General features: G+C 38.3%; 2 protein-coding genes across 4 annotated transcripts in view; one reads left to right on the top strand and one right to left on the bottom strand.

Moving 5' to 3' along the window:
- Nucleotides 1-8768, top strand: part of PDE3B (phosphodiesterase 3B) — an 80868-nt gene extending 72100 nt beyond the window's left edge. For both annotated transcript variants that reach the window (XM_014876314.2, XM_088175675.1), the window contains exons 11-16: nucleotides 536-649; nucleotides 2277-2476; nucleotides 3804-4007; nucleotides 4230-4391; nucleotides 6080-6329; nucleotides 6675-8768. In XM_014876314.2, the coding sequence (XP_014731800.2) occupies nucleotides 536-649; nucleotides 2277-2476; nucleotides 3804-4007; nucleotides 4230-4391; nucleotides 6080-6329; nucleotides 6675-6901 (1157 nt within the window). In that variant the 3' untranslated portion in view covers nucleotides 6902-8768. The remainder of the gene's footprint in view (nucleotides 1-535; nucleotides 650-2276; nucleotides 2477-3803; nucleotides 4008-4229; nucleotides 4392-6079; nucleotides 6330-6674) is intronic.
- An 8381-nt stretch (nucleotides 8769-17149) lies between these two features.
- On the bottom strand, nucleotides 17150-23087 carry CYP2R1 (cytochrome P450 family 2 subfamily R member 1). Of its 2 annotated transcripts, XM_014876254.2 has the most exons (5): nucleotides 22805-23087; nucleotides 20636-20777; nucleotides 19766-20398; nucleotides 18442-18771; nucleotides 17150-17832 (listed from the first exon to the last, which is right to left on the bottom strand). In XM_014876254.2, exons 1-5 carry the CDS (start codon nucleotides 23081-23083, stop codon nucleotides 17657-17659), a joined length of 1560 nt encoding a protein of 519 aa, XP_014731740.2. In that variant the 5' UTR covers nucleotides 23084-23087; the 3' UTR covers nucleotides 17150-17656. The 2 variants fall into 2 exon arrangements, with proteins under 2 accessions (XP_014731740.2, XP_088031511.1); XM_088175385.1 differs by lacking the exon at nucleotides 22805-23087 and having other exon boundaries at nucleotides 19766-19962; nucleotides 20636-22229.
- Between the last annotated feature and the right edge of the window lie 444 nt (nucleotides 23088-23531).

Raw genomic sequence — 23531 nt, 5'->3', positions numbered from 1 at the left:
ACTGCAGTCCATGGGAGAATAGTGGCTGATTTAACAGAAATTTGGGTGAGGTCCTTAATAAAATTAGAAGAAAATAGTGAATTTTGATGGTACTTATTCACCTTGCTGTGCAGGGCAGCCAAATTTATTGGAAAACAAAACAAAAAAAAACAAAAATTTCCCCTCTCCATGGATGTTTGCCCAGCCCAGGTGCTCGTAGGCATCAGATTGCAGGCCATGCTTGTTTCTCACCAATATTGATTTAAAGGCCATTTAATCCCTTCCTGAGGCCCAGGTGGGATAAATGTGCATGGACAGAGTTTGATGTTTATCTAACTGCCCTCTTAAAAATGTTCAGTGATACATATATCTGCTACCAACATTTTCAAATTCTATTTTTCCTTCTATATTTAATCAGAATCTCCCCTTAAATAACACATTTTGTTCATTTCTTTTTTTTTTTTTTTGGTTGTTTCTATTATTCCTTTTAAGGACATTTCAGATAATATATATATATATATATTTTATTTTTTTCTTGTATCCTGCTGGTTTTCAGATCACAATCGGATCCATGCCACAGATGTTCTCCATGCAGTGTGGTACCTGACCACACGGCCCATCCCTGGCTTCCAGCAAATCCAGAACGAGCACATCATGGCCAGTGATTTAGGTTTGTATCCACACAGGTTATTTTTGTTTTTGCTGAACAAAAATGCTGAACATTTTATAGAAAATATCGAATTATTCTTATGACTCACTTCTTTTTTTTTTTTTTTTTTGTACTTTAATATAAAGCTGTAGAAAAAAAAAAAATCACAAAGCACACATCGTTCAGAAATATCATGCAATTGACTTTTAGAAAAATTATTAGATGAGTAATGGTTAGTTTGTTAGCCAAGAAAACTGGTTCACTTAATAAATTTTCTATGCTGAATGAAACCTCTGTATTCTGCCATAGTCAGGGTATTTTTAGCATTTGAAATACATTAGGCTAATATTTCTTAACTGTACTGGAAAGTTAAATAGACCAAAGAAAAAGTACCAAAGTATTTCACTTAATTGAAGTTCTCCTTAATGGCTTGAGTATAAAAATTAATATTTTAGAATTTTCTGTTAGGTATCACATGCAGACTTTCAAACACTGAAGTCACCACCCCAACAATAACTGCATTAGAACATCCCTGAAAAGGAAATAATCCTTCCAAATTCAAATGTTGTGTGAAGTTACTCCCAATGAAATTTGCTTTTCTGTTGTCTGTGACTTCATAGAACTAACTTTTAAATTTGCAATTTACAATTTTTACCAAATTGTATCCTATAAGTAAAGGATATATATAGATATAAAATGATTGTAAACATAAATTTTGATTCTAAATGGTTTGTATTTCAGAAAAATGAAAAGGGGAAATCAGGCACTCTCCAAGAGCTCTGTTTTATATGTGCAGTAGAAAAAGACAAGACACCAAGTCATGGGGCTTTTAAAGGGCTGGAATTTTCTCTGTTTTCCAAGTTTGTCCAAATCTATTGAATGCACCCTATTGTCTTTTCTTTCTCCAAGTGTTAAATAGGTCAGGAATGGAGACTTAACTGAAGAAAAGTGATAAAAAAAATTTTATTCTCCTCTACAAAAAAAAAATTAAAAAAATCTTATTGCTTAGATACTCTTCCAGTATAAATATTTCCAGGCTTTTAATCCCTGCTTATTCTATTAAGGCAAAGGAGTTCCTTTTATATTATGCATTGATGACATAAGTGCTATTCCTTTTCTTTTTTTTTTTTTAAAGCAGTGACTTTGTCCATGAGAAAGAGAATAATAAAACTCTGAATCTTCTTATCATGCAAATATTTCTAAATTAATGGAGTTAATTCCTTTTGCAGTAGTTTCCACTCCCTCCCCTCCAGGTTTTCCTGTAGATTTGCAAATTCAAGAAATGGGCAAATTACAGAAACCCTAAGGAAGGTGCTGATTAATCTTTTTTTAAAATTCAGGTTGGAGGCAAACAGTAGAATGCTCTGCTAGTGCTACAAATTTGCAACTCAATGGCACTTCAACTTTTCTTCGAAGTTGTTAATTTATCTATAAACATTATTATGACTTTTTCTTTTTTAAATTATAAATCTTTGCCAATTATTCAGCTTCAGGACAGCAAGAATAACTATACCATGTTTGCAACAGTGTCTGGCTGTTTATACAAATTTATGTCTCACAAATACTGTAATACTGTTCTAAAAAATTATTCTGGTTTTAAATATTCTACTTTGATTTTTTTTTTTTTAAATTTTTTTTTTTTTTTTAGATGAAGCCAGTGGTATTTCCCCAGTTCAAGCCATCTACACTTCTTCAAAAAGCTGTCCTATTGTTGATGACAGCTATGGTTGTCTGGCATCAAACATCCCTGCTCTGGAGCTGATGGCTCTGTATGTAGCAGCTGCCATGCACGACTATGATCACCCTGGACGTACCAATGCTTTCCTGGTGGCCACAAATGCACCTCAGGTGAGAACCTCTGCACACAGAAAATTACTTTGCTTCTGTCTGAAATCACTCTAAAGAATTGTTTTTTCTCTTCTCTATCCCTAAAGGAAGTTGTTTAGGATTATAAGGCCTGATTTAAGAAAGGAGGAAATTAATGTGTACTGTACTTGTGTAATGTTTTTATTTTTCCTTCCTGTTAAATTCTGACGTGTTTTGTACGTATTGGTTGTGTGTGCATGTAGAAACAACTTTCAGTTTTCAAAATTGAAAATAACAACATAAATCAGTGCAGGATAGAGTAAAGGATTATTTCATAGAGAGCATGGGTCTTGTCTAAGCAACTGTGGTGGCTGTTTGGATCTTTCTTGGGAAGTTACAGACAAGAATCTTAAATAATAATAACATCAACAACAACAGATCAGAAACTGGTACAGCTTGTTAGGAGATAAAGACTTGGTGAACTTCCCAATCAGTTTTTAACAACTCTTTATTAAAAAGAGAGTTTAGGATGTGGATGTATTTCTGCTGAAAACAGAATTCAAGGAAGAACAAAAGCAAACAACGCAGACATCAATCACCAAGTTACCAAATTATCAGCATTCATCGAAAAACTGCAAAAAGCATTGGCAAAATGAAGTTTTTTTCAGGTTCTTTTTAATCTATATTGGATTAATTATTTTCTAGGGTGTTTTATATAAACATGGAAGCTGTGAGTAAAATCTGCTACTGTTTTTATATTTAAGTTAGCTCGTTTGCAGTTAAAATTTCTGCATCAACATTAACCATAGCCCTTTGAAAACTAGTGATACTTCACAACATTTTCCATTGTGACAGTTCTTGTGTTTTGGAATCCTCTTTGTGGTGAGATTTTTTTTATTTGTTATGGTTTCTTGTTTATTTCTTTGTTTTTGTTGGGTTGGGGGTTTTTTTTGTTTTTCCCACACAATGAAGAGGAATTAAAGGCATATACTTATGTTTCTTTTTCAAATTTTTCTTGTTTTCTTTTTTACATCACTGTGTGATGTAGAACACACATACACTGTGTGAAGTCTGAAGTGTTTTGTGTGTGTGTGCCTACAGTCTGAATGTAGCTGTCACTAAGACCTTGTTAAGGACATTTAAAGAAACAAAGAACTTTGCTAATGGTTAAGTTGGGGGGGCTTTCCCCCATCTGCCATTTTTGTGTCAGTTCAACTCCACAACTAGAAGACAAAACTTTTTTTTTTTTAATTTTTACCTAATGTTGTTTCTGACTAGCTCGTACGGAATATTTAATTATAACTTTAAAACTTCCCTGTGTAATTTACGATTCTTTGCTTGTTTGGTTTTTTATTTTTTTTTCCTGTAGGCTGTTCTCTACAATGACAGATCAGTCTTAGAAAATCACCATGCTGCATCTGCCTGGAATCTTTTCTTATCACGACCAGAATACAACTTTTTATCGAACCTTGATCACGTGGAATTCAAACGCTTTCGTTTCTTAGTGATTGAAGCAATCCTTGCCACAGACCTCAAGAAGCATTTTGATTTCCTTGCAGAATTTAATGCCAAGGTTTGTTCCACTTTAGTGTCTGCACTGCTCTGATCTTGATACACTGATGTTAGCATCGATTCTCAGTGATTGTTAGTTTTAATTGCTTGCATTTAAAGTTTTATGTTATTTAAATTTCAGCTACCAAAATGCAAATGAAGTATTTCCTTTGTAGATGGTTTGTGGATTGCCTAATAAACCCGTGGCTGAGTAGTTTTAAGTGCATGTCTGTGCTCACCCCAGGTGAATGACATGAACAGCAATGGCATAGAATGGAGCAGTGAGAACGATCGCCTGCTGGCCTGCCAAATATGCATCAAACTGGCTGATATCAATGGCCCAGCCAAAATGAGAGACCTGCACCTGAAATGGACTGAAGGCATTGTCAATGAGTTTTATGAACAGGTGGGCATGGAAAGAGCAGTTTTCTCTTTTGAATGATGGGCAGATGATTGATTCGTTGTTTTACCAGCGGTTTAATTAAGTTAAGCTTTATTCCTTGTTTTAAATCTTGAGGTAACGTATTTCCATCTTCTCGTTCTGAATACTGAAATCTATTTTCACAGGTAGCTTATCAGCACGATCTTTTGCTTTCTAATAATTGTGTTAGAAAACAAGCTCCCAGCCAATATTCTCCATTTTTCAGATACTAGGGGATTTTTGAGGAGGAGAGCTTATTTCCTTAGGGTGATACTGATAAATCAAAGTAACTTCTTTCACTTTTGGAAGTTAAGTTCAGAGATGTGTTTCTAGGTGAAAAAATATGTACGAAATCCACAAGACTGAAAATGTATATTCAGCCCTAAAACTACCAGATCCATGGAAATGCTGAGATAAGTAACTATAGCTCAGATTTTTCTATGGGCATCTCTTCAATGTTTCACTTCTCTAGTTTATAAAATGGAGGAAAAAAAACCCAAAAAACCAAACCAACAAAACAAACCACCTTCCTCTGGATGTTGTAGCTCGTTTCCCTTTTCTGTGGCCTTGCAGGGGATGCCATTTCCAGCAGCCTTGCTATGGCTGGTTGTAGTTGTGGAAAGGGGTATTAACCTTTTAGATGGGGTGGAAATAAAACACACACAGCTACATGGTCTTCTTTCATGATAGGATAGAGAGACAAGTTTATTCAGAAACACACTTGTTTTCATAGCATGACTTGCAAGTCTAAGAGCAGAAAAAAGATGATTTGTTCAGAGAGAAGACACCCCACTCCCAAGGCTTGTCACACACCACAACAAGTGTTTTATCTTTGTTATTAAATCTCTCTCTATTTTGACTGTTATCATCCTAAAGGAAATTCTCCCTAGCCTTCAGCTGAGCTAGCTTATCAGGCTGGGAACAGAGCTCAGAAGCTCTGGCCTGAAATATTTTTCAGGCTAGCTCTCTTAAATGAGTACCCACAGCTGATTCCTCTGCCACTTTCTCTGTTGTTCAGCTCAGCAATTGGAGTTGAATCTCTGCCTCCTCTGAAGCCCCCCTGGAAAGGCAGAGGAAGAGCAGCTCCAGTAGAACGAGCTCTCCATCCAGACACAAGCAAAGCTGGAGGGAGGGTTATGGACTGGGCAAGTCTGAGCCATAAAGTGTCTTTATTTTAAACGGCCGTAATTGTATTTTCATTCACTTAGTCCGCACAATTATTCTCCCCAGGGAAAAGACACAATCCATGTGATGGCTCATGGAATACAGAATATCCTCAGTTGGAAGGGACCACAGGGGTCATCAAAGCCTAACTCCTGGCCCTGGAACACCCCAAGAGTCCCACCCTGTGCCTGAGAGCATTGTCCAAACTCTCCTGAGCTCTGTCACATGGGGCTGTGACCCCTGCCCTGGGGAGCTGTTCCAGTGCCCAAACACCCTCTGGGTGAGGAACCTTTTCCTGATACCCAACCTAAACCTGCTCTGAATCAACTCCAGGCCATTCCCTTGGCTCCTGTCACTGCTCACCACAGAGCAGAGATCCATGCCTTCCCATGTGCTTCCCCTCTGCAGGAAGCTGCAGGTTCCTCAGCCCATTAAAAATAATTTTTAAAACAAGAATTTAAAGCTGATTTTGTGAGAAATGCTGATAAGTTTCTTCATTTCTTTTTCAGGGTGATGAGGAAGCAAGTCTTGGATTGCCTATAAGCCCCTTCATGGATCGTTCTTCTCCCCAGCTTGCAAAGCTGCAGGAATCTTTCATCACTCACATAGTGGGGCCTCTCTGTAATTCCTACAATGCAGCTGGGTTGCTTCCAGGGCAGTGGGTTGATGAAGAGGAGGAGGATGCAGAAAGCACTGAAGATGATGATGGTGCACAGTTAGAGAGTGATGATGAAGAAATGGAAGATGATCTTATTTTAAGTAAGTTTCTGTGTTTCACTTGGTGCTTAGTTGTCCTTCAGCAGCTTCAGACGTAGCAATGGCAGTGGAAATTGTACAGTACAAATCTTGTCAATTTTGCTATTATGCTGCTTCGTAAATTTTCCTCTTTTAATAAACATTTTGTTGCTACCAGGAGAACTTGCAATTTAAAACAGAAACTTGTTGATATCCTTTGCCATGCCACTGTTTAAATATTCAGAATAATCATCCGTGTGCCTTGCTCAAATTTGCTACATCTCGCTTGCAGTGTGCCATTGGTTTTGTATGTGTAAAATAACAATTCCTCAGAATGCCAAACAATCCAATGTGCTTATAATTTTACAGAAGCTCAGAGGAAAAAAGGTAGACGAATATTTTGCCAGCTAATACACCACCTCAGTGAAAACCACAAAATATGGAAGAAAGTGATCGAAGAGGAAGAAAAAAACAAAACAGAAGGAGGCAAACTGCTGACTGAAATCTCATCTTTACCTCAAGCAGATGACATTCAGGTTATTGAGGAAGCTGATGAAGATGATGAACGACAGCTAGGAGAAGACAAGACGTGCTAAGGGAACTCCAGTGTGATGACAGCCTATGTTTCTTCCACTGTGCTGACTCCAGCCTGACACAGCTCACATAAAAATTGAAAGGCCTTAATACTGTGAGAGGATTCTTTTTGCTCTGGGGGAATCCCACTCCTGTGCACTTTCTCCACACAGAATACGGAACTTTATTCAGAGATTGAGTATTGTATACCCTGATGCAAAGTTCTTTATGCCTTAGTTGGTATAAAATATCCTGATATAATGCTGCCTTGCTGAATATGGAACTCTTCTTTTCCTTGAGGTACCTGCAGTTTTTAAAAAAAAAAAAACAAAAAAACATTCAGTGACTTTGATTACCAAAGTGGCAAAGAACTTTTTTGCTGACAAGGAACCGCGGGATGAATCCTAACGTTGTCTTGAGTTGCTTCTTTCATGTTGTTTTTGAACATGAATGAGAAAAAAAAAAAAAAAAAAAGTCTGTGCCTACATGAAAACCATGTAACTGCTGCAGTGCAAGCCTGTCGTGGGGTGTCTACTTAGTGCAGTAGTGTGCTTCATGTAGTCATCTCAGAGCAACTGTTCAAGGACTGTGACATAAATGCTGATTTCTGATATTTGTGGTTTAAAAAGAGGAAAGAAAATCCAGGTGCATCTATTTCTGATGCTTTTTATTATTGTGCATAATCTGATGTTTTATTTTTGCAGAAAATATTCAGGTTTGCAGTGGATGTTCATGATAATTCATTGAATACAAGGCCATTCTCATCTGTTGCCTTGCTGTTTTGTGGTAGAACATTAAAAACCTGTTCAGCTACTTAAATTATGAAGGAATTTTATTCTTTTAGTCATAAGTAATGTTGTATTTCCTGCCCTTACTCAGGTTCACGTTTAAAGCAAGTCAACCACATCACAGATTTTTATCTTGCACCCATTTTCCATATTAAATTCTGAGGAAATAAGATCGTATCTCATTTATTCTTTGTATGTAAAGCTTTAGGAGAATTGAAGATTTTTTTTTTTAAAGACATCAACTACTGTTTCAAAATGGCTATTTTAATTTGCCCCACACTTTTTCTTCCATCCCAGACACAGCTTTTATTGCCTTCAGGTTTGATGTACATCCTGAAATCCACATCTGGAAACCAGAAGGTGGAAACTTTGTGTAAAGCCTGATACAAGATAAAAATCACTGTACTGTACTACATTTTCGATTGCTGAGTTTTAAAATAACAAAACTTACACATTCCACCCCAGTGTATTTTTAGAAACACTACCATTGTAGGTCTAATTTGTAAACAAATAAAAAAGTCATAAATTAGGCTACAGGTAAGAAAGCCACAGAATTGCCTAGTTTTAAAAGTGCTCCTTTTAATACTAAACCTTTAAATGCTGTGTAGTTGGACTGAATAAAACCCAAATGCACGTGTGCTGTTTCTAAATGTGTGTTAGCATATTTGTGTTTGCATCAATTGACTCGGGAAAAAAAAAAAAGATGACCTCGTGTAAACTGTATTACACTATTTTACACAGATTTTCATTCTGCTATTTCACTGGCCAGTTTAAATAACTGAAGGATTTGGGGTTTTTTTTTTTTCTTTTTTTTTTTTTGTTTGTTTGTTTTTGGTTGGTTGGTTGTTGGTTGGTTGGTTGTTTTTTTATTTTTGGGTGTTTTTTAATTTGTTTTGGTTTTTTTTTCACTAATAGGCCTTTTGTTGATGCACTTAAAAGACCACTGAAATGTGCTTTTGCTATATCTTCAGTGCCAAATTCCCCTCTGCTGCCATTATCACTGTCACTGCAGGGTTTTTTTTGTAACATGAGCAGTGTTAAACCAGATATTTCTGTCATTAATAAAATGTTGCACTATTGAAGCTGGCACTTACTGATCATACACCTGTATTTTACATTTCTTTGGGCATATATTCTTCTTAAAGATAATGTGAAGACTGAAAAATCCTGATTCTTTCAGTATGCTGTATTCTCAGCATTTTGTATTTAGATAGTGTGTTTGTGTACATAAAATATCACTTTAATATTGTTTAATATCATTTTGCTTTGTCTGAGAAAAATGATACTAATTAGTTTGTTTAAAGTTACTGTTCTATTATTTACATGACAAGTTTCCATTTTCAGTTTCCCTTAAAAATATCATTATTTTAAAAATAACAAAAGTATAACAAGGTAAAAATTAAGATTTTATCTTTTACTAGAGTATTGGCAAGCCTTATATCTGGTGACATCTTTGCCAGCAACTTTCTTATCTCAAGTTTCTCTTAAACTCTAGCAATACTGAAGTAATTTTAAAATCCAGTAACGAGCAGCAAACCTCAGTGTTTAATATAAAAAGCTAATATGTATTTCCAATTGGATTTTTCCAAGTTACAACAGCTTGCATCAAAGATATGTTTAATTATGAATGTATTCTAAATCCACTTTAAAGGGCCCCGTTTTAATGAGGCATAGCATGTGACTAATTGTTATCTAAGAGCAAAGGGAAAAGACTGGAAAGAAGTTAACAAAGGCTGCTTCAGGAAATGTTACAGAAGTGGATGTGGCTGTAACTAAAGATGCTTTAAATCTTTCAAAAATGGTGATGGAGAGTCCTGTGAATGTTGATTGAGCTGGTGTCCAAAACAACATCTCTCCATATCCTTCTTCAATCTGTGATCCCTCTTCAGTAATTCACATAATTCACACCTGCCAGGGGATGCTCAGTAGTGCTGAAAACAACAAAGGAACACATGGAAAACTTTCTAATGCAACACTGCCTCTTTTTTTCTCCTCCTTTTTTTTTTTTTTTTTTCCCAAGAAGTGGACCAAATTAGCCTACCCTGAAGTTTATGCCATGCAGAAATACAACTTTTATGTATAATATTCTCAGGTTTAAGGCTCTCATTGTTTTCTTTTACAATGTGTGTTGGATTCCTTGCACCCATACGTACAGAACTAGACCTAGCACGTTTTCTATAATGACAAAATTCTCTCTGTGCTTGTGGAGTCCTCTGGATGTGAAGGAGGTGCTAAACCAGTCAAAATTAATAACTTGGAACCTCATCCTGTGAGTTCTTCCTCCATGACAAAGTTCAGCTGTGAGTGTAAGGTTCCAAATGAAAGGGATGGTGTAGCCTTGCTTAAGGTAAGTCCAGACTAACAAAGTTTGTCTAAGACTTGATTTGCTCTGTGCATAGAACCATTCCTTTGTATTTGCATCCAGTTTTAACCACAACCAGCAGAAGGAGATTCAGCAGAAGAGCTCAGATTTATCTTTGGTGATGGTGTTGGATCTTGGCTTCTGGATCCTTTGAAAGCACAGGCAGAACTGGAGGTAACCCCGAGTGTGGAATTCCCATAGAGGATGTGGGGTCCCCCTCACTGGAGATATTCCAGAACCATCTGGACCCAATCCCGTGCTCTGGGATGACCCTGCTGGAGCAGGGAACCTGGACCAGGTCACCACTGCTCCCTCCCAGCCCGTGATGCTCTGTGCCACCAACACTCACGTGGGCAGCACTTCCCCTTTTGTCCAAAAAAAAACCATTTGAGATGTGCAGAACTGTGTCTCAGACCCTGGTGAGTGTGAGAGCAGGAATCTCAGTGTGAGAGAGGTTTTGGGCTAAAAGGATGGAATTAATTTGGATGCTGGGAACTAGAAAGAAGAGGTAAGGATGGCACAGACACATGAATAGACTAAAGATGTTCAGAAGAGAGATGCTGCTTATTGTCTCAGGCCAGTTTGTATTCAAAATATTGTAGAAACAGTATGTCGTTATCAAGACAGAATACTTGGATTTTTAGAAATGAAATATAAAAGGTAATAGAAATAATGATGCAACTATCAGAACTTGAGCTGTGATACAAGTTTTAGGAAATTGATCCTTCACTGGCCAACAAAGATTAGATGGGAGAAAACAAATATAAAAAGTTGATTAAATGAAGTCCAAAAAGTATGATCAAGGCAGTATTTATTTTGCTTTTTTTCCTCCAGCTCTCTTCAGAATTGTGTCTCTGGACAATATGCTGCTTCAGTCATGTCTGTGTTAAGGCAAGTGAGGTAATGAATTATTTGCACTTTTCCAATGAGGAATTTTCCTTTCTATATCTTCTGAAGTAAGTCTTTAACTTGCTATAAAATTATACTGTGGATTCTCAGGGATGAAGCTGACAAAACCCACAATTTGTAATTGCTCTCTATCTGATCTTAGTTTAATAGGGTTGTAAGCAATCAGTTTATCTGTCCTCTGCTTAATGAGAAGGAATAAGATGTTTTTAGAGGAAAGAAAGCTAATGGACTAAACTGCTACAGGACAAACATTCCATTGCACTTGGATTTAGGTGTGGAAGTGATTGACACTTACTGGGTTCTGTGTGACCCTTGATACAGCCTTTAAAAAGGGCACAGCACAATCAGAAATGTTTGACAGGAAGGTTTCTTTTGGAATTCTGTGCACCACAAGTCATCTGTTGATTTCTGGATATCAAGAGGTCACAGGTAGCAGCTGGTGGCTGTGATAGGTTCCACAGGCTGTGCTGCCTGCAGGATGTTGCCATCTGTGGAATCTCATAGAGTAAAAATCTTCTACTGAGGTGAAACCTTCTGTCTGCTGCTTTATCTGTGAGGTTCCAGAAGGGGAGGAAAAAAAAAAAAGGTTTAACCAACCCTGCCTTTAAGTACTGGTGAGAGACCACAGTGTTTGAAATGATCCCTACCAGTCACCTTGTGATTTGTCCATGTTCTAAACATCCTGCCAAAAAAACAGGTGATGAGTCACTTCTGACTCATCTCTCTGGATCAGCAGAACCCTTTGCACCTTGAATGAGATCAAAATATCTTCATTTTAATTGCATATCAAACAAAAGGTAACACTTAGCTTAAAATGCAGGTATCATACCAAAAATACTGAGGAAAGGTTGACATTAATTATTGCACATGAGGAGCAGAGTGCAGATTTTGTCCCCTGTGCCAGTCAGATGTGAAAACTTGCTCCTATATATAGTCATTCAAATGGGCTTAGCATGCCCCTTTCCTGAATCATGACTTTCATCCTACTAGAATTGATTAATCTGTAGTACTGCCAGTTTATCTGACTCATATCAACTCAGCTTTCTTTCAGTCAAAGTGGGTAAGTGAGCCCCTCTATCTTTGAGAATGGATTTGTAATAATTTAATTCGATTCATCATAACAAAGTCATTACCAAAATACTGCTTCTAATTTCAGATGCCACACCCCAGGAAAAACACCTGTCCTTTAGACAGATTGCAGAATTACAGCACAGACCAATGAGGCTGATGACCTGAAAAGAATCAGCAAGATAAAATTAATTAAAAAGATTTTTTTTTTTTTCCTAGTCTAGGGAAAATGAGACTCAAGGGAGATGTTCTAAGCTTACTTTATGAAACTGTTTCAAAGAGCAATCAGAATAATGCTTTCAGTGTTTATAGTGTTTAGGACAAAAAGTAACAGCTTTAGGTTGCAAGGCTCAAACATGACTGATTGTCTGAGGACTGAGAGGGCTGTGACTCACTGAAATAGATTGTCTTGGCCTATTAAGAAAGTCTCTGCAAATAAAAAAGTCTGGAAAACAGCTTTTAGTAAAACTGTTAGTGAACCAGACAAGGGAACTGCATAAGTTACTGAAATCCTTTCTGAACTTATCTTTTAAATCCCAGGACTAGAGTAGAGGTCTGATATGGAAACTTTAAATACCAAGAGGAAAATGTGCACAGTTATAGAAATAACAACATGCAAGCAAGAACTGGAGGGGTCAACTCATTTACTTCAGTAAATATTAAAATCTTTTTATTTTAAATGTGTTTAACCCATAATTCATCTCCCACCAGAAACAGTCTTTTTATTTGTTGAGAGAGCTAGAATCCTCTCGAAAAAAATAGATGAGATTTGAACCTTAGCCAGAGATAAGAATCTGTCTCATTGTCAGATTGTGAATAAATGGAGAGGCAGAAGCCAAAATGTTTTTCAAAAATATGATTATCTAAGATTAGTTTGCTAAAGCTATTTGTATTTTAAATATTTGTCAAGCTATGTGGGCCTTTCTAGATCTTAAGAAAGTGCATACTTAAGACATTGAGAGGTGTTGGATGCTTTAGAAGATGATGTAATTCATATACTTAGCAAAAGAATTAATATAAATGAGTGGGGATTTTTAGACAATTTTGAGCTCTTAGCACTAAATTTTATTCCAATCAACAATGAATTATTCTTACAGCCTCTATATAATCATGAAGTTCATTATGGCACAAAGAGCTTGAACATTTTATAGATTACACCTAGAATTTGTGCTGAAGTGCAGTATTAAGCTGTGTTGCATTTCTCTCTGTAGTGTGGCAGTTTAGACTGTACATTCCTTGAGAGAGAAATGGTGTGTCTTTACAGAATGTGAAATAAAATGGGACAAGATCTGAAAATGCTCTGAAGTGGCTTTATAAAGCAATTTTTATGCTTCCAAAATAGCCCAATTAAATTAACTTCCTAAACTGTATCAGCTAAAGAGGGGTTGTAAGTATCAATGTTTTTCCTGGAAAAATTAAGCTGATAAAATTCTGCTATGGTGCATTTTCAGCACTATTTTATTATTTTAAGTTGAGCTTATCGTGTTAGTTGAAGAGAACCAAAAGGACATTTTGACTCCTTAAACGGGGATGCCTGTGGAGAAAGGAAATGTAATCACCTGAGAATAACTGGAATTCTTTCAGGTGTTTTATCCATAGTGATTCTATTCCCTGACTTTCATTCCTTGCTGATATGAAGCTGTACCTGTATTACCTGCATTAGTGAGGGACCTGACCAATGAGGTTTCCTTTATCCCCCTGTTTTGGGGAGGGTATAAATGTCCATGAGACATGGATGGGTGGATGCTCTTGTCTGGATGCTGATGGGCCTAATGTGGATAAGCATCTGAACAAATTAACTGCAATGTAAAAAGCTTTTTAATACAGAATATTTTTTTCATGCTTTAGTTTACACAAACTAAGAAGATTTCCTTTAAATTTTTTTTTTGCATGAATGTAGAAAAAGAAGTCAACCCTTGAAAACAGCAGCAGAATAAACAGTAAGTTTATTCTCTTTTCTGGAATATTGCTATAGGCTGGTCTACATCACATGTAAAATTTTTGGCAAGCAGCCATCTGCTGCAGTAATAGCAAGATATTGGATTAGATTGCACATTGCCGATATGCTCCCATTATTTTAATGGGTTTAATGTATTTGGAATGTTACTTATTCGGAAGAATGTAACAAATGTAACATCTCCTGAAGCCTGGCATTCTTCCGGGGGAAGGAGCTCTCTGAGTGTGGGTTCTGCCTAATTTTAATGACATGCAGGGAGGTGACAGCTTTCAAAAATGCCTGAAGGGATCATCCAGAATGAGGAGAATCTGCTGATGCCCAGTTTACATTGTCATGGAAGGACAGAGGATTTCCAGAGCCGTAGTTTAATTTGATCTTGATTAGACACAGGGTTTGAATAATCAAGCCTGTGACATAAAAACACCTGGGAAAATTCATTGGTATGAAAATACATTCCAACCTTCTGTGTGTACCTTCAGAGAGCAATTTATACTGAGAGTTCTCCTTTCAAGCTCTTACTGAATAGTCCTCTCATCTTGGCTATCTTGTGTTTTTATCCAGCTCTCTCTCAGCCAGAGACAAATTCTGATCTGCCATCATCCCCATGATGATTTCCCCCCCCTCATTTATCCTGAATCTTTATGGTTTCGTATCCAATGCATTGTTAAGAAATTTACACAATCTAATTTTCACTCATTTTTCAAAGGGATTTTGCTGTTTTTCACACAGCCTTGCTACTTTTCTCATGAACTTGCTATCTTCATGATGACATGATCTGCCTCATCTACTTTCTAGTGATTGCAAAAACCTTTAAGCTCAATTCAGGCTAAACACATTCTGGATACATTTAAAAATACATCACAGTAAGTTTAAACTACTTACTTTCAGAGAAGCAGTAATGTTCTTGAACTTTTATGAAAATCATCCTTTGTATAGTTAATTTCTGAATTAATTATGTAATGAACCTTCCTGCATTTATTAGGTTCAAACTAAGGATGTGCTCATCAGTCTCACTGAAAGTGCTGGAAGTTCAGGAAATTGAGTGGTAATGAGTGAGATTTTTCTCCAGAATTTTTTCAGCGTCATATATGACAGGCTTGTAGTGTTCCCTTTTCAGTCTCTGGGGATGCTGGCATGGCCAAAAACAACCCAAAAATTTAAATGTAAGGATGGAGATTTGGAAAGGAGGATTTAAGACACTATGGTGCTTCTGACTGCAGCTCTTGCAGCAATGTTATGAAGACACACTGGTTAATATATCAACCTTTAATCCCAAAACAATGTTAAATAGCAGCCAGCTGCTATCTATCCTAGATACTTCAGCTGGAATTCTCTGAATATCCCACCAGGAAATGCTGAATCTCTGGCTGGCTACTGTAATCAATGTTTATAAAGTGGAAAAATTCCAGAGGACTAGGAAAACCTACTATTATGTCAATATTTCAAATTATTAAATTGGATCATTAAGATAATTCCAAGTCAGAGGGAAAAGAATGAAAAAGTTGATAGAGAATGAAACATGTAAATATGACTAATACTGATAGAGATTTAGAGAAATACAGTTTGTCAAACGTATTTGATTGCTTAAATGAGACCATAAGTTGGCAGGTAATGGTAAAAGTTTGGATTGATATTCTGAGGCTTTTATAAGGCATTTTGATTTAGAAACCAGAACGACATATAATCAATATGGTTCTCATTAAATGGATTAAAGACTAGCCAGGAGTTAGATCTCAAAATACCTCAGCAAAAGGGAATTAGAACTGGTCAGCTGCATTTTGAGCATGAGTCCCTGCAAGAACTGGTTCTTGATTTTTTTTAATCCTCTCCCCATTTCAATTAGCATTATTGGAGCCATAAATAATGAAAGGATGTAACCGAAGGATGGTCTGGAGTTCTTGAAACCCAGAAAGCAAGACTAGATACCAAACAACCTCTGGCTGTCTGATCTAAGAGCACAGGGTTGGGAGCAGGAAGAATTGCCATGAGTCCAAAACTAGTGCAGAACTCGGGGCTGCTTCATACTGAAGGCACCTAAGTCCAGAGGATTCCACAATTTCTCCTTAGGCATTTCACAGGCACACAGCATGTACTTGGTATCCAGAAAACCTTGATCATGACTCCTAACCCCACTGCTTGCCAATGGCTTAAGAGTGGTTTATTCAGGTTTCTTTTTAAATATTTTTATTCAGTTATTGCCCAATGCACAGCAATCAGGTCTGCCTCCTTCCTCTCTCTTACTGAGTTTTAAATCTCCTCTACCAAAGGCACTTTTTCAGGGAGTGGAGGAGCCTGCCCAGCCTCTCCAGAGAAACAGGAACTTGTGTTAGAGCTGCTATCTGTGAGACACGTGGGTAAAACAACCTGGACCTGCTGCACCTGAAGCCAGCAGGCTGTTGTGTGGGTGGGCTGCTATTGGCTCTCTTTGCTTTTTCTCTTTTACCTTTTCAAAAGAAAGGAAGCATTTCTCCTTGGTCTCTAAGCTGGAAACATCAGGCCAGCAGGCAGAGAGCAGCTCCTGCAGTATCTGTGTAAAAATCCAGGACCAGCACTCAGCCCTGTCCTTAAATATCTGCTTGTTTTCTTCTGAACCCTGTCCTGAGGCTGTCTCCCCTCACACAGAGGGGATTAAATATTGTGCTTGGAGTTCCAGCTGCTTCTGCAAGGTCTGCAGACACAAATCTTTATCTACCAATAACCACAGAGCAAGAGCTGGCAACAATAATGAATGAAGCTGGCAGAAGTCAAGTGCAGCCCTTACACCTAAAATTTGTGCTTAAAATGAATCTAAAATCTGTTTCTCTCCATCCTATTGTGCTTGCCCTCCCCACAAAGTCTCTCCTCTGGTCAGAAGGGTGAGCAGTTTATTTTCTTTACTCGTAGTGTAGTTGCATGTGACTCTGGCAACACAAATACTGGCTTTTTCAGACTATTTAAGCAGAGATTAATCATTACATAGTACTTTGTATTGGGAGGCAGTGAGGACAGGTGTCTGGAAATGCAATATACTGGAGAAAAAAAGCCCTGTGATTGTCAGGAGTATGGCAATAACTGAACACTTTGTGCATGATGCTAAGTAAGAAGCAAGCCATAAAAGATCTTAAAAGTGAATTCATGGTTATCTGATTATTCACTAGAAAATTATGACCAGCTGGGAAGATAGGGCAAGGAGAAAGAAGGATTAAAATACTTTAATAGACAATCTGTTTATTAAGGCAGGAAAATATAGTTTATTCTTGGTTACAGATATTTAAATAGACACCTTTTAAAGCCCTTATAGCTACGAAAATTTCATGGATAATTATAAAGGATGGCTTAGATGGAATAATGTAAATGATATTTCCATGGATGAATTCAAGCATAAAAATTTTGAACCATATTCTCCATGCTTATGAAAATATCCTCTCAAAGTAAAATGGCTAGCTAAGCAATTAAATATTTAAAAACTGTCTCAGAAGTTAGATTCAATATAGTCTGGAGTGAAAACATCCGTTTCACAAAGGATGTGTTCCACACCTTTGGCTCAGGTTTGGTTTTTTTTTTTTTGTTTGTTTGTTTTCTGTGAAAACCAAGTAAAAAATAAACTATTAGTCCTTTAAATTTTTGTTATTCTGGCTTGAACACGTTGAGGAACAGAAGGCAAAGGATCCTGAGCTGTATCTTGGAGCACAGGGCTCCATCCCAGCCCTTCCCTTCAGCGCCTCTGGGCACAGACCAGGTAGGGCTGGGGCTGTAAGGTCATCCCCAACCTTGGCTTCAGCTCTGGGATCACTCCATGAGGAAAATGCAGGTGAAATCGTTGTAGCAACGAGGTGAAAAACAAAAACATTTCCATTCGAGCCAGCTGCTCCCCAAGACAATGTCTTCTTCCTGAATGGAAAAACAGGTTTTAAAAAGATTTAACATATCTTCAGTCACGTTTTTTGCTCTTATGTTGAATAGGAATGGTCATTTCTGTGTTCTAGGAGTGCTGTGTGAACCTGGTGGTAATATTTTGTAAGAAGGATAGGTGATAACTTACACTAAGAAACTGATTTTAGAGAATTTGTTGCTCACAAGTGACATTGGAACCAACTCTGTTGAATTGATTTAGATGCACTTGTTACTTATTGTATCTTGTGTTGAAGTGCCAATCTAGATAGAAGATGCTTTAAAAAATGACATTGTGAATTTTAGCCTTTTCCCCCTACTATTTTCTTAATTACATCTACTGCCAGTCATTATTAACTGGGAATTATTAGACCTTGGTAAGGAGGGTTTTAATTAGTTTATATATAATAGTGAACTCATCTATATAAAAGATGTTATGCTAAAATTTGTTATCTCCACAGTGCTTTATATTGAATATCTTCAAATTGAATTATATTGGATACCCTTAAATCAGAAGTGAGGCTATCATTCTGTGCATTTATTGCCATCCCTTACACTTTACACACCTCTGGATTTGTGAAAAGGAACAGGGGAAGGAATTGCTCTTACCTAGGGAAAAAGGAATAAAAGCATCTTTCTTGACAAACTGCCCATTACTGTCCAAAAACCTCTCAGGAAAAAAAACTTCTGGATTGCTCCAGTATTTTTCATCAAAGTGAACAGAGTAGAGGTTTGTGATGACCGTGGTGCCTCCAGGAATTGTGTAGCCACGCACTACAGTGTCTTTGGAAGTGGCATGGAAAATGCCCAGGGGGACAATGTTACACAACCTCAGCACCTCGTGCAGAACAGCCTCGGTGTAGGGCATCCTGCTCTTCTCCTCCAAGCTGGGCATTTTGTTTGGGCCAATGACCTGATCGATTTCTTTTTGAACTTGCCCTGGTAGGAATAAAAGCTGAGGTTTATTTTGTAATAGCCTTTTAAAAAATATTTGTATGTATATATATATATATATATATACATTTTAAAAGGATACTGAAACATGATATAACTTATATAACAAACAAGCTTTTAAATTTAGACTCTGTATTCCTATCCATGCTTAGTGTTATTATCCCCATTCTGAAACAATGGTGGAATTGATATTAGAGTGATATTTTTTACTCAAAGTACCAGCAGTAACTTTCCAAGTTATCTGAGCCTCTTATCCCCCAAATCCTGGGAGCCCCAACTGAACCAAGCACTGCTCAGGTTTTGGCAGGAAGAGTGAACTGGAGGCAGTGAAACCAGAAACCTGCTCATTTCTAGAATCCAAATTTCTCCTCAAAATGTCTGGGCTAACACTCAGACATTTATTGCTGTTGTACTCCAGAATGACTGTAACACAGCTTTTTATTTTTAAATGCCATTTCTGCTCTTCCAGTATAAGTATTCCTGTCTATCATATGTAAATCTGTTGTGAACTGGGGCACTTAAGATAAAAAGAATTGTACCTAAATTGTTAACCACAACCTGATTTACATTTTTGCTGACACTTGTAGGTTTTTAATTTAGTTTATTACTTTCATATTTAATTACATTTTCTTATTATTTATTAACTACATAGATTAGTCCATCTGCCAACAACAGATCATGCATCACAATGCTAAACTTAAATATATTAGAAATACTTAAAAGTATTAAAGCTTCATAAAAATGTATTCACAAAATAATATGTTAAAATTTTATTATGACACTTGACTTTTGATATCCTCTTTGCATTTAAAACCAGCTTTCCACCTCTGTCCATAATATATCTGGTAAATGATCCAATAGAATAATATATACAAAGCCTTTTTTTTTTTTTTTTTTGGATCAATGCACTACTTTGAAAAAGCATTTTAAATTTGCAGTAGGAAAGTGAATCAGTTCCTCAAAATGTCAAATTTCTTACCTTGAATGTTTGGATAAAGAGCCATAAATAACACTGCCCATCTTAAAACATTTGTTGTGGTTTCTGTCCCAGCTATGATGAGTTCTCCAACGGAGAAAATTAAATTTTCTCTTGAATATGTAGATTCTGGGTCATTTCCATTGCAATCCATCTCATCTAAATATGCATCTACGAAATGTCGAGGTGACTGAGGCTTCCTATTTTCAGAGACACGTTCAATAAGCTCATGAAGGAACTCATAGACTTCAGCTGCATTTTTAAACAGCTGCTGGTGTTTCCCAAATGGCAAGATACCAATCCAAGGAAAAGCATTATATAAAAATACAGAAGCACTAGCAGCTAACTCAACGTTTTCACTAAAAATCTCAATCATGTGCTGAAATTCAGTGTCTTCGTATGTGAAACGTTCTCCAAAAATAATCAAATTAGTAATGTTTGAAACGGCATTTGTTATCAAGTGCTTAAGATCAAAGGGTCTGCCTTTGTATGTATCAATGGCATCAAGAAAAAACTGAGATTCTTCTGAAATTTTGTGTTCAAAGGACCTTTGACCATATCCAAAAATTCGAAAGGTATTTACAGCTAATTTGCGGTGTTCTGTCCATCCTCTGCCATATTTACTGTTCAGTAAGCCTGAAAAAATATTTTGATACAGTATTTTATGCAATGCTTTAGTTTTCTTCCCCCATAAGATAATAAAATTATTCAACAAGACAGAAAATGAGACATAGGCCACGAGTGACACAATCCCTTCCAAACAGTAAAGAAGCATCAAGCATTTTATGAAAGGACATCAAGTAGAGAAAAATGGCTAAAGCAGATGATTTGTTCATCTATGGGACAAAAATTACAAAAGACATTAGCACTCACCTCCCATGTTTGTCAGCTTCTTAAACAAGGGGAGAGACGGCCTGTCTGCAAAAATTTCACTTTGATGGACAAGGCATTCCTTCACTGCATCATAGCCATTCAGCACAACAGCAGAAATACCTCCAAGATCAAGGCTGAAGATCTTTGAGGGGGGAAAAATAAGGAATAACAAGTGTCAAACGCTATTACAACCCAATCTCGAGCACAAGGGAGGAAAAAGTGAAACAACACTAAAACACCAATGCAAAATGCAGAGTGGAATGACCTTCACCAGGGCACAGAGGATGACCAGAGGTGAGACAGCTGTGGCATTACACAGCAGAGTCTGTGGTAAGTTATTTACTTTATTAAAAGATAAAATTAATTAGCCCACACTACATTCTGTGCTTTGCTGTGCACCTAAAGAAATCAGCTCTCCAAATGAAGGACTGGGGCCATTTTCATGCAGCCCTTAGAGAGGAGTGAGAGCCAAGGGGTGAGAGCCAGCAATGGAGAGCAGAGCCCAGCCAGGCCCAGCTCCCATTCCCACAAGTGGCTGGCACAAGGTGCTTTGGAGAAAGGTACAATACAGTCTGCAGAAGGCATGTACAGGATAAAAAAAAATAAATTAAAATCTGAATCTACATTGTAAAAATTAAAACTGAGCCTAAAACTTAAGACTGAAACCTTAGATCCCTTTGCAAACATTCCCTCAGCGTTAGAAGTCTGTGTTTTTACCATTACAAATGTTTAGATTTTTCTCCATGTCTCCACAATATGAAATTGTGTTAGCATAATTATACATTCTGTGACAACAGGCTGCCCTGGGAAGTGGTGGAGTTGTCATCCCTGGAGGCATTTAAAAGCTGTGCAGATGTGGCACTTGGGGACATGGTTTAGTGGCAGACTTGGGTTAACAGCTGGACTCGATCTTAAGGGTCTTTTCTGACCTAAATGTTTCTATGAGTCTATGACTATTTTATTTTAGCAAACTTGGTATTTTCACTGTTATAATGGCTCTTCTTTTTTATGTGTCAAGAAGACACTCCCGGTATATTTCTGCAAACCATTTGTGAGTTTTGTATATTTTGATCCAAATTATTTACCTTTATTCCTATATCATACACGATTCTTTAAAAAAAACCCCAAAAACCAAAAAACAACCCTTTGATTGTATTTTTCCAGAGCCACCCAAATGCTGTTCCCAAGCTCTCTCAAATTCTGCAGGATCCTTTCGGAGACCAGATGACTGAAACTCTGCACAGCATTCCAGGCAAGTAAAAAGCTTGGCATATTTGACAACACATTCCCCTTCCTATTTCCATTCTATTTCTCCTAGCATTTTGCTTGAAGAACCTTTACTTTTAAAATTATTATTATTATTATTATTAAGAAAATACTTGCTGGATCTAGTTCGGAGATAACTTCAACGAAGCTCTTAAGAGGAGACTTGGGAAAGTTTCGTGTGAACACGGAGCTTTCCCAGGAGCTGGCCTGGGAGCTGAGATTTTCCCAGGAACAGAAAAAAGGTACCTGCTGCTGTTTGCAGAGTGTGTATTTTGAGAACTCTGTTGTCTATAATGAAAATATCTGTGCAAGAGGCATGCTCTGTCCTTAAGCAAGATAGCGTTACGATAAACTTGTCTCTATGTCTCCTTCCCATCTTGAAGGATGGCCATGCTGCTGTGTGCTTTAAAGGGTTAACTCACAGCGACAGAGACTGGCTGCTTGATGAGAAAAAAAAAAAAAAAAAAGGAAAGGAAAAAGAAGAAGATGCGCTGTTACACAGTGACGCTAGCGGGCTCTAAGTATCTGTGAGTATCTCACATACCGAGGGAACTTTGAGGCGCGGTTCCGCTGGAGCGCTGCGCTCCCGCTCCGCTCCCGGCGGGGCGCTCCGTCCGCGGGGCTCCCGGTGCCGGTACCGCCCGGACCGGCCCTTCCCGTGCCGGTACCGCTCGGACCGGCCCTCCCGGAGCCGGTGCCGCTCCACCGGGCTCCCCGTTCCTGCCCCGCTCCGCCAGTCTCCCCGTGCCGGTCCCGTTCCACCGGGCTCCCCGTGCCGGTACCGCCCAGACCACCCCTCCCCGAGCCGGCCCCGCTCCACCGGGCTCCCGGTCCCGTTCCACCGAGCTCCCCGTGCCGGTACCGCCCGGCCCGGCCCTCCCCTCTCCCCCGGGCCGCCGGTACCTGCCCGTGGATCTGGCTCTGCCGCCGCAGGTAGACGTGCGGCTGCTCGGCGCCCAGCGCGGGGATGTTCCCGAGCAGCGGCAGCCCCGCGGGGCCGGGAGGGAAGCCGGGCGGCCGCCGCTGCTTCAGCAGCTGCCGCACCACCAGCGACAGCAGCAGCGCCAGCGCCGCCGCCAGCAGCAGGAGCCAGGTGCCACCGCCCGCTGTCGCTGTCTGTGTCCGTGTCGCTGTCGCCGCTCCCGGCCCCGGCCCCGGCCCCGCCGCCGCCGCCACCCGCATCGGCCCCGCCGCCACCGCCGCCGCTTCCTCCGGCCGCGCCCGCCCCGCCGCCCGCATTGGCCCGGGGAGGCTCCGCCCGCCGCGTCAGGAGCGCTGCTGCTCCTCGGCGGGCTCCTTTGGGGATATTCATTTTTTTTATTTTTAATTATTTTTTTGTTTTGTTTTTGTTTGTTTTTTTTTTGTTTGGTTTTTTGTTTGTTTTTGTTTGTTTGTTTGGGGTTTTTTTTTGTTTTGTTTGGTTTTGGTTTTGGGAGGGTTTTTGGGGTATTTTTGTTTTTTTGTGGGTTTTTTTTGTGATTTTATTTGTGGGGTTTTCTGTGGTTTTTTTTGTTTTTTTTTTTGTTTTTTTTTTTGTTTGTTTGTTCTTTTGTTTTGTTTTTGTTGTTGTTGTTGTTTTGGTATTCTTTGGTTTTGTTTTGTTTTGTTTTTCTTTCTTTTTTATTTTCTT

Source organism: Sturnus vulgaris, chromosome 18, assembly GCF_052056855.1.
Source record: "Sturnus vulgaris isolate bStuVul1 chromosome 18, bStuVul1.hap1, whole genome shotgun sequence".
NCBI lineage: Eukaryota > Metazoa > Chordata > Aves > Passeriformes > Sturnidae > Sturnus > Sturnus vulgaris.
The sequence above is the reverse complement of the archived record's forward strand: the minus strand, read 5'-3'. Positions and strand labels throughout refer to the sequence as shown.

Bases quoted from the DNA above. Each gene is read 5' to 3' on its own strand.
- CYP2R1 (XM_014876254.2), bottom strand. From the start codon at position 23,083: ATGCGGGTGGCGGCGGCGGCGGGGCCGGGGCCGGGGCCGGGAGCGGCG. The intron at 20,778-22,804 runs GTACCGGCGGCC...CCCCCCTCAAAG, and splicing joins AGAGCCAGATCCACGGGCAG to ATCTTCAGCCTTGATCTTGG. The intron at 18,772-19,765 runs GTAAGAAATTTG...TATTCCTACCAG, and splicing joins TCTTTATCCAAACATTCAAG to GGCAAGTTCAAAAAGAAATC.